We start from the raw sequence: 12,904 nt of genomic DNA, 5'->3' as shown, positions 1-12,904 counted from the left end.
CTACTTTGCAGTGGTTTTTCTTTGGGATCAACCATAAAATTATAGGAAAGATTTCTTTCCCTTGGTCCAGTTCAACTTTAGCCTTTCTAGTCAAGGGGCTGAAAGTCTCCTGAAGGGCTGAAACACTGCAAGCACCTCTGCAGCCAGATGGAGATGTTGTGCCCTATTATAAACCATGTGAACTATCACTTCCTTATTTGGCTTACTTTGATCTCAATGGGTAACATAAAAAGTGGACCTGTGTTGGTGGAACTGTTACATATAAATGAAATACAAAGAAATTACACCAAGAAGTCTCTTACATGGCTGGTCTGCTGTCACATCCTATCCCCTCTCTGTTTGTGTCCCATCATGTTCCCCACCCCCACCTGCTTGCCATCAGTTTGCAAGTTCAGCATCAGGCCTGTTCTGTGACAATCTTGTTTTCTTTGAAGGATGTGCATGGTGAGAAATCACTGATGTGAACCACAACTGAAAATCCCCGAGCTCTGCTCTGGAGGCAGCGGCCTTGCTGAGGTGGTGTCTTTGGGAATGGGGGTAGGCAAATAGGCTGGTAGCTTTGACACAAGTTTGTAGGATGAGGCTAGCATTAGAGCCTGCTAGTGGCAGGTCTGGCCTTATCACCAAGGCCCAGGCCATGCTTCCCAGAGAATGGGAGGGAAACTCTTCATGCTGCATCCAGACACACCCCCAAAAACCTGTGGTCAGGATTCTACACCCCAGATACAGGTTAGTCTGTCTGCGCTTCTGTGTGCGAGTGTTGGCTGTTTGTCATTACATTTTCTGGAAGTTTTGTCTCCAGGGCTTCCACCTTAACCAGGCAGGTGCAGCTCAGCCTCTGGCAGCTGTTGGGATGAGGGGAGTTGCATGGAGGTGTTTCAGGACTGCCCAGAGACACACACACTCCTCACCTTGGACAGTTTAGCAGTTGAGATGAAAACTGGGTGCAGTTTCCTGAAAACAACTTTTCATATTTCAACATGAAGTAGTAACTGGAGCTTTCAGCCTTAGTACACTGCAAAGCCATTGGCTTCCAGTAAGAAGTAATTGTTTCGTATTTGGTGGAAAAAATTGCAATAAGAAAGATCTCACATGATTCATTTCCTATGTATAGGTGTAATTCTCTTGGTTTGAGGCCAGAAATGTGGCTTGTGCTTTGGTTTATGTCTTGCACAACCGTTGTAATGTCTTTCCTCTTTTAGTGCAAAGAAAATATGAAGTACTGCAGCAGAGTAGGAAAACAAGATAAGCTGCACATTTTTACAGTGGCTACTATAAATCTAGTGGGGCTGATCCCATGGCATTTCAGTAGACCTATGAGCAGAAAATGGAGTGATGTCAAACAGGGTTGTCCACCTACCTTGGTGTCAGAATTATGTTAGTGTTGGTGACTGTGAGATAATCTGACCAGAGGGCAGGTCAGGTCGCATGAGATATCAGGATGAAAATCAAAGGTAATTAGTACATTAAGATTATAATCCTGCTTCAGTAAAAATGACCTGTTGTGTAGGTGTAAGGAGAAACCACCATTTTTTGTTGCTGCATGTTTGTACTTTCTTGATTTGGTTCAGGCCATTGTGTTTCATTTAAAAGCGGTTGAAAATGTTCTTCTGTTCAGCCAGGCTCGAGATCGGAGTGTGAAGTGCCTCACTGGGGTGGCATCGATGCGCAGAGCCACTAACACGGGAGCGAGCTGCCCGTGCTCCAGTTGTTGAGCGAGCCTGAGAACTGATGTGTTCCTTTCTGTGGGTGTCAGAAATGGCCTTGTGGGATGTTCTGCAGCAACAGCTGGGAGGCAGTCATGGCACTTGTGTTGCTTCTTCCTGCACATTTATCCTGAGAAGGGAAGGCCATCGCTCAGTTCCTCTGGCTTGGGTCCCACTTTCAAACAAGAATTTGCTGCTGAAAGTTGGCCATCCACATTTTAACTTTTTGGAGCTAAGTAAAAGTCATATGGTTTCATCTTTAAGTGCTTACAGTTCATGACTTCCTTGACACTTGGATACTTCTGAAGGAATCATGAAAATGGAAAATTGATTGAAATAGGATGTTTTAATTAGGCCTTGAAAGAAACCTCACAGAGTAACATATCAGCGTTCAATCCTCAGTGTCAAATGCCTAATGGGGAGGCGCTGCATATGATCAGAATGTCATTTAATTTGGTAATTGTGAGGTGCCTCTTTGTTGAATTATAAACCTAATTAAGACATACAAAAGGGATTTTCTTTTAATATTCATCTACATTGAAAACAAACTACTTGACTGTAGCTGAATTAATAATTTCAATATAAGAACTAGAGAAGAATTTCCCGCAGTCGAAACTGTAAGCTGAAAAATAAAGTGATAACTTAGGAAACAGAAATTGCTGTAATAGAAAGTACTTTCTTGGTCCTTTTTTAGAAACAGTTGCTGTTTTATGAGAAGAAAATTTGAGGCTTTTGTGTTGGATTAGATTGATCAGGATGATTTTTGTAAGCTGTGTTTTCATTTGCTATAAAATGATTCTTTAAATTTTACTTTAAATACAAGCTGCTTGTCACTCAACTAATAATCTTGATGGATAAGTAGCTATTATTTCAGACTCCTTTTCTGCCTTGTGTTGATTTTACAATGTATTCAATTTTCAAGGCACTATTTTTAGATATCTTTTTGTATTCTTTTACCTCAGTCTTATGAATGGCTATGAATTTTGAGGTCATGTTTTCATTAAAAGTGTAATTCCTGGTCTTGTTCCTCTTGTTCCTCTGTATGGGAATGCCTACTTTTGATAGAGAAGTAGTATTTTTGGGAAGAGTTGAGAGGACTTACAGAACTTTTCTTTTGAGGGCATACTTTGTTGTCTTTTACATGCAAATAGTTTAATTCCCAGCTATTTCTTTATCTTCCTATTCTTTTCTTAAACTTCCTCTTAAATGTTTTATACTGTCAGAGTTAACTACTGAAACCAAGGGTAGTATGGTACAAATTATTGGTATCTGTGTGTAGCCCACTGGGGTAAATATTTCTTCATGGAAGATGGAAATCCCTCTCTCTTCCAGGAGTTTGAACTGCAAATTTATTTCTGTTAAGAAATGAGGAGGTGGGTATGAAATGAGTTGCCAGTAGGAGTTTGAAGGCAGAAGCTCTGATACTCCTCTTGCATCTTTTTGCTGACCTTGGGTGTTTCTTTGCCTGTGAGCTGACCAGCAGAGCTGAGCCCCTTCCTTGCTGAGAGCTCCTCTGCTTTCCTCTCTGCACCTCTCCCTGTTTTCCAGTCTTCCCGAATGTTTGCCATGCCCTCAGCTGGGTGCAGCCCTCTGGCAGACACGCACGGCTCTCCGCATACCAGGGTTTGTTCATTTGAGTGTGTTCTAAATGCTCAGCCTGTATCCCTTCATTCAGTGGAGACATTTCCTTAGTGTATGAATATTTCTCTGCATTCACCCCAAGGTGTCTTTTTTCCTTTGCTTCCTCTCTTGTATTCCTTTGTCATCAAGCTCCAGTTTAATTTACCCTTTCATGTTATATATTTGCTTTCTTCTCTGCAGCTCCTGACCTCTGGAACAGCTTTCTAGAGGTCGTGCCTCCAGAACCTCAGCTTTTAAATTGTATTTTTAAGTGACTGCTTAATTTAGAAAATGTGGAAGAAAGCCTGTGCAAAGTATGTGGGGATTGGTAAAGAACCTGTGCTATGGCTTCCTTGCTGCAGTCAAAATTTATCTGTGCTTCCTGGAAAGGTTTGCATCCCCTCCCCAGTAATACCAGCATTGTGGTGACATACAGAAAAGCTGCCATTTTATCTGCCCCTAGCAATTGTTACATCTTCTAGAGAATACACCAGGCTTAGTCACTGTCCCTCGTTTAACTTGCCTGTCTTACTCCTTGCTCTGAGATACCCACAGCTGAGCCCTAAGACACATTTCTCTGACTTGCTCCTTAATTCACTGTCAGCTATCACTTAATATAAACAATTTATTCCTTGGCATGTTTGGTCATTTCCAATCTTCCTGTTTTTCCAGCCCAGTCAGCCTAAACTGGAGTTTCTTTTCAGCTCCTCATCCCATTGTTTTTTGGAATAAATTCTTATCTTCTGTCCCCATCTCAGCAGGCTTTGTCCCAGGTTACTTTCGTTCTCATTCTGAGGTCAACTTTTGTCCTTTTGTATTTAAATCAGACTGCTGCTCCTCTAATACAGCTTGAATGCCTGCTAGGGAAGCAGGGGATGTAGATAGGTCTCCGGCCTGGATAGGACCTCCAAGGAGGTGGGATGTGCAGAGCCTGGGAGGCCCAAGAGCTGTGACAGGAGTTTGAAGTGGAATTTGGCGCTTCATACTTGTAATGAAAATGTACTGACTGCACTTTTCCATATGATTTTAAATTTAGGGTTTTTGGGTAATGGAATATGCCCAACTCAGATCGTTATTCTGGCAAGTTTTATGTGCTTGCTGAAGCCTAATGGGTGCAGGAATATTTAAGAGAAAAGATTTTCAGAAAGTAGCACAGGTAATGTAATTTTTCTTAGGTCTGTCTCTTGCAAACAGCACAATTGACTTGCATCCAGTAATAAAGCCAAGAAACACATCTAGCAGGACAAATTTTAGTGTGCATAGGTTGGCAAAGTTATTCTCCCAGATTTTATCACTGGAAAGAATTAGAGAGTGTTTTACTGCTTCTTCCCTCAAACTTAAAAATATCATTCTCATAGAAAATAAGGCTTTGGTTGGATATGATGCAGTGCTCAAAAACTGATGTTGCCTGCCCCAGTTGGGCACTGTGCTCTGCTATCTTGACAAAACCCTGTGCTGGCTCTTACCTGATGCTTAGCCCTTACTTGTCTGCTACAAGGTAACACTCTGAAATTTATTCTCTATTTCTAATTGCTGCCAGTTTCTTTCCCCAAGAACTGAAGTTGATTGCTGTGTGACATGACAGTGAGGCTGCTCAAATGTCAATCTGATGCCCCAAGGAGCATGGGCGGATGTCACACCACTTCTCAGCAGCTCTCAGTGTAGGCTCATCACCCACAAGGGATAACCTGGCAGAAAAATCACTTCTGTTTTGGAGCAGGACTAAGTTATTGCTGGTAGGGACCTCTTGAACCAGCTTTCTGTGGTGGTTGATGAGGACATATCAATCAGGTGCTGCCTGCACCAGGGGAGCAGGAGTAGAGGGAGGATGCAGAAGAGGTGGTGTCAGCAACCTGATAGACCCAGGTAGCCGTGAAGCCAAATCAGCCCAGTAAAGGGAATGGGCTATAATTTCCTGTTTGCACATTTTCCACCCCTTTTTTCAATTAATTAATACTACATTTGCTCTTTTTCTTTGCTGCTATAAGCATAACCTCCCTCCAACCTCCTCTTAAAGGTTAATCCATGAGACTGAGTATTGTAAAGTGAATTGCATCAGGTCCTGCCTACTTGAAAATACTTAGCTTATCCTAGGAGTTTTAAACTATTTTCCTCTAGAGACAAGTGTTCTTATAAAATACGTTTTTGTGGGTTTGCCTCTGATGTTGATTGTGGTTGCTATCTGGGTTTCTTTTCTTTTTTTAAAAAGGGATTAAAGCTAAAAGGACAAACCTACATAGGGCTCAAGGTGCCAGCAGTTTTTCGTGGTCTGCACTGAACAGTGGGTCTATAGTTGTATTTATATCAGGGATTGCTCATAGTATTGGAAGAGAAATTTGAGTTTAAGCGCTTGATGCCACAATTTTTACGTCTTAAGCAAGGGGTTAGGTAGGTGTCTGGTTCAGCTTCATGGGATACTTTCCTGTTACTTTTGTGTCTTGTTGCTGGAATGTATCAATTTGTGGCTTTACCTGTCTCATTGCTCCATGTATTTTGTGCTCCTTTCACCCTCCCCCTAAGGAATCTGACTTCCAATTTATTGCACTCAGATTTCAAGTCACTGAGAAATTTTTTGTCCCTTTGCTTCCTATCTGTCCCTGTCGCTGGGATGCTTTGTGCTGGTGTCCTTTGGCTTGTAACTTCTTAGCAGTGTTACTTCATACTGTGTCAGATGGTTGTGCATGCTATTATTGATCAAGTAATGCAAGAAGGACAAATAATACTAATTCGTACAAATAGTGCAAATAATTAATATAGTGCTGTAGCAAAAATAAGTGACTCAAATCAAGGGTTTTTTTAAAAGGCTCCCTGATTATGCTGATCACAGATCTTTAGATTTCTGAAGAGAAGCCAGATATCGGAAGGCACTATGAATAATTTTGGAGATGGGAGAGAGAAACGGTGAGTCACCCAGGATCTCTAGTGCAAACAAAACAGCACTAGAAAATCTTTAGTCTGTAATTCATGAAAGAAGAAATTGAGAGAATACACCACTTCAGTCCTGCATCTTATCAGTTATGAAGTTTGTAAAACAGGAAGGGGAAGCGAGCACTTGCTGAGTGACGTGTAACATCTGGCCTGAAATTAAATATTCCTCAGGGTTTCCTAAAATTGCCTGTCAGTAATCAGGATCTTTTAAACTCCACTAAAATATTTTGCTCTGTATCTCAAGTTTCCTGTATGCTTTGTATCCTAAAAACCAAGTATCTTGTAGAGCTCTCTGTGTCGTGTATTTTTTTCACTAGCCCTACGCTGTCTGTAGGTGCAGCGTGATGATGAGCCTGACAAGAGCGTGCTGTTTGTAACAGCCCCAGCGCATGTGGGCAGGCTTGTGCTGCTCTGTGCAGCCAAAGGATGCTGTCTGTGTTCTCTCTGAGCTCACGGGAGAAACTTATATAAGTCTTTAACCACAAAAGCAGAGGCAAAATACTGTTGTTTGTGTCTTGCAAACAAGTTGAGACAAAAAGTTTTGATGTATAATCCAAACCTAAGTTTCTCTTCTGATGGAGAGAGCTGCAAATCTCTGGATTTTACGTCTTAAGCATTGCCCCTCCTTCTCACACCTGGTTTTGAGATTCTCTTTTATCTTTAATTGTATCCCTTTGGCCTAGTCTTCCCACGCCCTGAATTGTTCCCTTTTCACCCCTCCTTCTTTTGCTCTTACAGTTCTCAGGGTGGAAAAACACTTATATTAAAAAGTGTGAAATGTATTTCTCCCTGTGGAATAGCTGTAATCTTAATTTAATCCAATTACGTTGGCTAAACGTATTAGCTGGATGCTTTTGTTAACAGTTGACCTTTTAGAAATCTGTGTCCTTGGATTACAGAGCTGAACGGAGCAGAGGTGTCTCATCCCCTTAGAAGCTGTCCCCAGTGGTCTGCTGGGGGTGTGGTGCCTGCATTGCTTAGAAGGATGCGGTTCAGTTTTGCCCTGTCGCCAGTGAATTCTGTGTCCCTTCACACAAAATGTGGAGAAGAGTGGCTTGAGTGCTCTGCACGTGCTGTTAACACCATGGGCTTGTATGAGTTTCATATGCTTTAACTTGCCTTTTAATAAGTTTGAGGTTTGCAAGCAGAGTCCAATAGAAAGATGTTAGTTAGCTATCCATAAATAAAGGCATATAAATTAATTTATTTAGAGCCTTCTGTTGGTCACAGACCCAAAGTAAAGTGCATAGGATAAATCCACAATACAGAAATACCTGTCTACAACTCTATAGCAGAATGTATTGTTTTGTCTTGGTTCACTGAGGAGCAAAACATTATCCAGCCCTGTGGGGTGAATCTTAAAAAACAAGCAAATAATGTACTCTGAACTACTCTACCTAACTGAATAAACAACATTCTTCAGAAACAGTTGTCCAAACTTGATTAGACATAAAACTTTTTTCTTCTTTTTCCTCTGTCTTCCAGGTAGTGTGCTTTCTATTGTTAGGATAACAAGTATCCCCAGACTTAATTTCAGTAACCTGAGTGGCAGGGAAGGGTATAGAATTGTTTCCAAAGATAGTATATTGTGTTTCTGCTGAGGAACAGAATTCATATTGGTGGTGGTTTTCATTGCAGTTTGTCTGTGTGTTGCATAGTTTAAGAGTTTCATTCACTATTTTTTGTTATTCAAGATGTACACAGCTTCCCTTTGAGCTGAATGCAGCATTTAGCTGATTTTCAGGCATTGTCTATCTGATACTACTTTTGCTCCACCTTGCTTTTATGTAGGCAGCACGTGCTAGTGAATGTGAAATAAATGTAGTGGTTGTGCTTTCAATGAGGACAAGTTTTTGAGAAGCAGAGGAGAAGACTTGTCCAGTGCTGCTCTTGATGTCATGTCTTGTATTTCACTTTGTGGAAAGTTCATAGTAGTGGAAATTATTGGTCCTCTCAAAGCCATCCTTGTAAATAGTGAAGGGAAAAACATAACTTGCATTAACACTACTTTTGTACAAACTGAGATGGATATAAGGAGTTTTGCAAAGGAAAGGTAGCTTTGTGGGTTCATACACGTAGGTGCTTGAGAGGCTGACTGTCTTTGTTTTTCTTAAAGGAAATGTTCTCAACTCAACTGAGGGCTGAAATCATTCATACCTATTTAAGAAGGTCCAGACTAGACTGAAATAAACCATGCAATTGTCACTCAGCTTTTCAAATCTAAAAGAATTGCTGAATTTTCAAATAAAACCTCTTCAGCCTAGCCTTTGAGTGACATATTTAAGTCCGCCTTAGGATTCCAGTAAATATTTGGATTCCACTGTGATGCATGTGGGCTGTGAACCTGTACTGATACCTTGCTGTGAAAAGTTCACTGCTCTTTGCCGTTCCTATCATCTAAATACTGTGTTTGATAAAGTGAAATATACTTCTTAACAATCCATCAATTTAAAAAAAAAAATCTTTTTTTTAACAGGCAAAACGAAGGCTGGAGCTGGGAGAAGGTGGCCACCAGTATCTTGCGGAAGGACTAAAGACTCCAAAGGGGAAAGGAAGAGCTGCAACAAGAAGTCCAGATAGTCCAAAAAGTAGGGGAACTTTTAACATGCTATCATCAGTCTGCATTACCTAGCTTAGAGTGTGTTTATTGCTGTCCTCACCTAGACGTGTATGCAACAAACTAAGCCCCCCAGCTGGGCAATGGACAGCAGGTTTGCAGCATGCAGGGGTTGCTGCTGAGAGGCTGCTGAGGCTCTGGGTTGCCAGGTGTGTCCCTCTGCCTGCTGGGCAGCCTGCATCCTCTGTGCCCAGGGCTGCCCCTTCAGCCAAGGACATGATGCTGGGATGCTTGAGAGGTGGATGCTGAGGAATGAAGGTGGTGTGATGGGATCAAACGCACAGTTATTAGGCCAGGCTCATCAAGCCAGCTGCCTCCTTTGCTGCTGGAGTTACAGCAGCTGGCTGCCAGGGCTTCTTTCCCTGGGCAGGGATTTGCAGAGTGCTGTGCCTCAGCAGCGCTGCACGATAAATGCTCCTTGCGGGATCCGAGCTGCCTTCTCTCCCTGCAGTGTGACTCTGGGTAATTACTGCCACTGCCTAGTTGCTCTAAGTACTAATTTTTGCACATCTGCATTGCCTGGGGCACTGGGCTTCTTGCTACAGGAGCTGGGGGCTGTAGCCTTATTATCTTTATTTGGGGGTTTTCAGCAGGAGAATTAAGCTGGCAGAGGGAGCCAGATGGGGCAAGAAGAGGACTGGGGCAGCAGTGGTAGTGATGTCAGAGCAAGAGATGCCAAGGGGTCCCTCCTTATCAGTCTGCTGGTTTCTATTGAGGCAGATAGGAAAAAAGAAATTAATTGAAGATACAAACTCAAAGCATAGGAGTTGAACAACCACAGTTGATTTAATTAAACTAAACTTCATTAAGCTAAATGAAACCTATTTTAAGTTGAAGTGGATTCTTGTAGCAATTCAGTACTGTTTGATGCACAGGATGCTGCTGCAGCATTGATAAGCCCATACAAAGAACTTGGTGCATGATGAGGAGCATGTGCCATTGTAGGTGGGAGTCCAGTCACTTCTTGCCCTTATCACTCTGATTCCCTTACTCTTTTCTAAACCCCAAACAAACCAACCATCCTGCTCTAAATCCACAAGGTCATGTAAGTGATATGAATGAGATTTAGATGAAATGTTGGGAAGAAATTCTTTCCTCATGGGGTGGTGAGGCATTGGAACAGGTTGCCCAGAGAAACTGTGGATGCCTCATCCCTGGAAGTGTTTCAAGGCCAGGTTGCATGGGGCTCTGAGCAATCTGGTTTAGTGGGAGGTGTCCCTACCCATGGCAGGGAGAGTGGAACTAGATGATCTCTAAGTTCCCTTCCAACCCAAGCCTTTCTATGAATATTCTTCCATTTCCCAGAGCAGACAAGCCCTGAATCTACCCAAAGAAGCACAGCTAGCTGGTTCTCTTTGCAAAGATGCAACGTCTTGGTTTTCATTGAAAAGCCATCGTTTTCTTCAAAATATTTCAGAGTAGACTAAAGGTTCCCTCTCAGGTAGGATTTTCAGTTTTGACTGACTTCTGCAGTTTAATGTGTGACCTGACCCTTGAAAACATGGAAAAGACCACCAGATCAGCCTAAGTTCCATCCTGCATAATACTGGAAGCATATGAAGGGTTTGAGATGTTCCAGCCCAGCAGACTTGTAATAATGGCTGGCTCATTTCCCTTGACAGAAAGGCCTTGAGCACTTAGAATTAGAAATCATTCTGATCCAAGTATTTAAACTCTTAAAAGCCCATCTGTTAAGTGTATAGATGCTGCATTTGTGCATGGAAACCATGAATTGGTCCAAGCTATTTGCTGACTTCTAATTTAGAAGATATGGATACTCTCTCCCTGTGTAAGCATTGTTTGGTTATGGAGCAGTGATAATTATAAATTGTATTTTACATTAATCTCCTCTAATTCACTTGAGTTTTCTCAGGCTGTGGAGTCTGACACTGATGGAATCTGTCATTTTGTTCACCCACTGAAGTACACCTAAGTCCTGCTTAATTGCATATGAAACACTTATCTCACATGAGGGGAAAATCAAACCCTGATGAAAGCTGGCTATCAGCCTGATGAAGGAGACTCACAGGGGATTTTTTGGGGTTTGCTGCCAGGATAAATAGATACTAAAAATACTATCATGAATTCACATGGTAAAAGCCTCAGCAGAATATTGCTATATGTATCTGTCAGACTACCGGAAATATTTGCATTTTAAAAAAGGTATATATTTGCTCATGTACCTGTGACTTTTGGAAAAGTACATCTTGGAATACAAATACGTAGTGGTAAGTTGTGTCTTAATGCAGAGGTATGAGAGATTTCTTTAGTAAAAATGAAAGAAGTAATTGTATAATTTCATTTATGGTTGCTTCTTTCAGAACCAAAATGAGAAGAAACTGATTTAACTTTCTTTTTCCTTTTGCTTCCAAGCTCCAAAATCTCCTTCAGAAAAGACTCGGTATGATACATCCCTTGGCCTTCTTACAAAGAAGTTCATTCAGTTGCTGAGCCAATCTCCTGATGGGGTCCTAGATTTGAACAGAGCAGCAGAGGTCCTCAAGGTGCAAAAAAGGAGGATTTACGATATCACCAATGTACTGGAAGGCATCCATCTCATTAAGAAAAAATCCAAAAACAACATTCAGTGGATGTAAGTATTCATTATCCTTTTCCATCCCTGCTGGCTGATTTCTCTATCACAGGGCAGCAGTGTTTTTCTTCTCCCACCTTCCATTCTAACACTTTGCTCCAAGCAATCATCCAAAATGCCTTCCAACAAGATAAAGTTTTATTTTTCTGTTAGGAAAAGTTTATAAAAAGCATCTGTCAGGGACATTAGAGACCAGCAGCTTGTTTGAAAACTGGATTAATTAATTTACTTCTGCATGTAGAGTAAGTTTTAGGTACGTGTCTCTACCTACTGCTTTCCTTGGGTTTTTTTAAGTGGTTATAAACAAGATTTTGGAAGTAAGTAGAAATACTCAACTCTTCCATCTTGGTGGCAGTTCCAAAATGTGTTGTTGTGCTAAAAAGATGCTTTTTCTGGAAAGCATAGTTTATGTTGACTCGCTGGGGGTGGGTTTAGGGAGAAAGGACTAAGAACTTGATCTGCAGTGTGAAATCCTGCCTCTCCCCTTTACCATGGCATAGGGTCAAACTTTACAGAAGCTGAAGGGATGTCTTCCTTCTCTGTGTCTGTAGGGGCTGCAGTCTGTCAGAGGATGGTGGGATGCTGGCGCAGCGCCAAGGCCTCACGAAGGAGGTGACCGAACTGACTCAGGAAGAGAAGAAACTGGATGAGCTAATCCAAAGCTGCACCCTGGACCTCAAGCTGCTAACAGAGGACTCAGAGAATCAGAGATATCCTTTTTCCCAAAACCTCAAAGGTGCTCAGCCTCCTTGCTGTGCCCTGTAATACTAGGAGAATTCTCTCTAAGTGAATTTGTGCTCACATACAGTAGAACCAAGAACCTTACTGATTAATGAGTGACAATATCCAATAGCCCTGCGTTTTTTTCGAGCATTTTGAGCCTAGGGCAAACCCCAGTTTTATGGGCTCAGAAATTATAAAGGCATGAAGAGAAAGTCTGACAAGGTAACAGAGTTGTGTAGTCATTATTTTAAAATTTATTTATTTATTTTACTTTAAACTGATATGTTTATAAATAGAGGCACAGAGAAGAAAACAAAGTTGGGATTCGGTTTAGTCTGAAACTTGCAACTACATTTCAGATTCCTCTGGTTAGAGAATCTATAATAGAATATCATAGATACAGGTTTTATGAGCTCTCAAAATACCTTAGTCTGAATTATTTAATGTAATAGCAATACTAAATTGCATAAGGTTCATATGACTTATTTTGGCTGTTAATGCCCTTTGTAATTAACCAGTAGTCACTTTCCTTACATTTTCCACCTATTAGCAACACAGGAAAGCATTTTATTAAATGCCGATGTGAAAACTTATTACTGTATATAATAAGTAGTGTTTAAATAATATCTAATAAAGTGGACTTACTCTGTTCTGAAGGATAGGAAATAAGTGGGAGTACCAGTAAAAAGTACTTGAACTATGTGAATGTTGTCTTTT

At 41.3% G+C, this 12,904-nt stretch overlaps 1 protein-coding gene across 3 annotated transcripts in view; it reads left to right on the top strand.

The window, feature by feature from the left end:
- The window catches only part of E2F3 (E2F transcription factor 3), a 41,966-nt gene that overhangs the window by 21,964 nt on the left and 7,098 nt on the right, over positions 1-12,904 (top strand). For all 3 annotated transcript variants that reach the window (XM_039549888.1, XM_039549887.1, XM_039549889.1), the window contains exons 2-4: positions 8,731-8,842; positions 11,245-11,464; positions 12,016-12,174. In XM_039549888.1, coding sequence (XP_039405822.1) covers positions 8,731-8,842; positions 11,245-11,464; positions 12,016-12,174 — 491 coding nt within the window. The remainder of the gene's footprint in view (positions 1-8,730; positions 8,843-11,244; positions 11,465-12,015; positions 12,175-12,904) is intronic.

This window comes from Corvus cornix, chromosome 2 (genome assembly GCF_000738735.6).
Source record: "Corvus cornix cornix isolate S_Up_H32 chromosome 2, ASM73873v5, whole genome shotgun sequence".
Taxonomy (NCBI): domain Eukaryota; kingdom Metazoa; phylum Chordata; class Aves; order Passeriformes; family Corvidae; genus Corvus; species Corvus cornix.
Note: the sequence above shows the minus strand (reverse complement) of the source record. Positions and strands in the feature narration are given on the sequence as shown.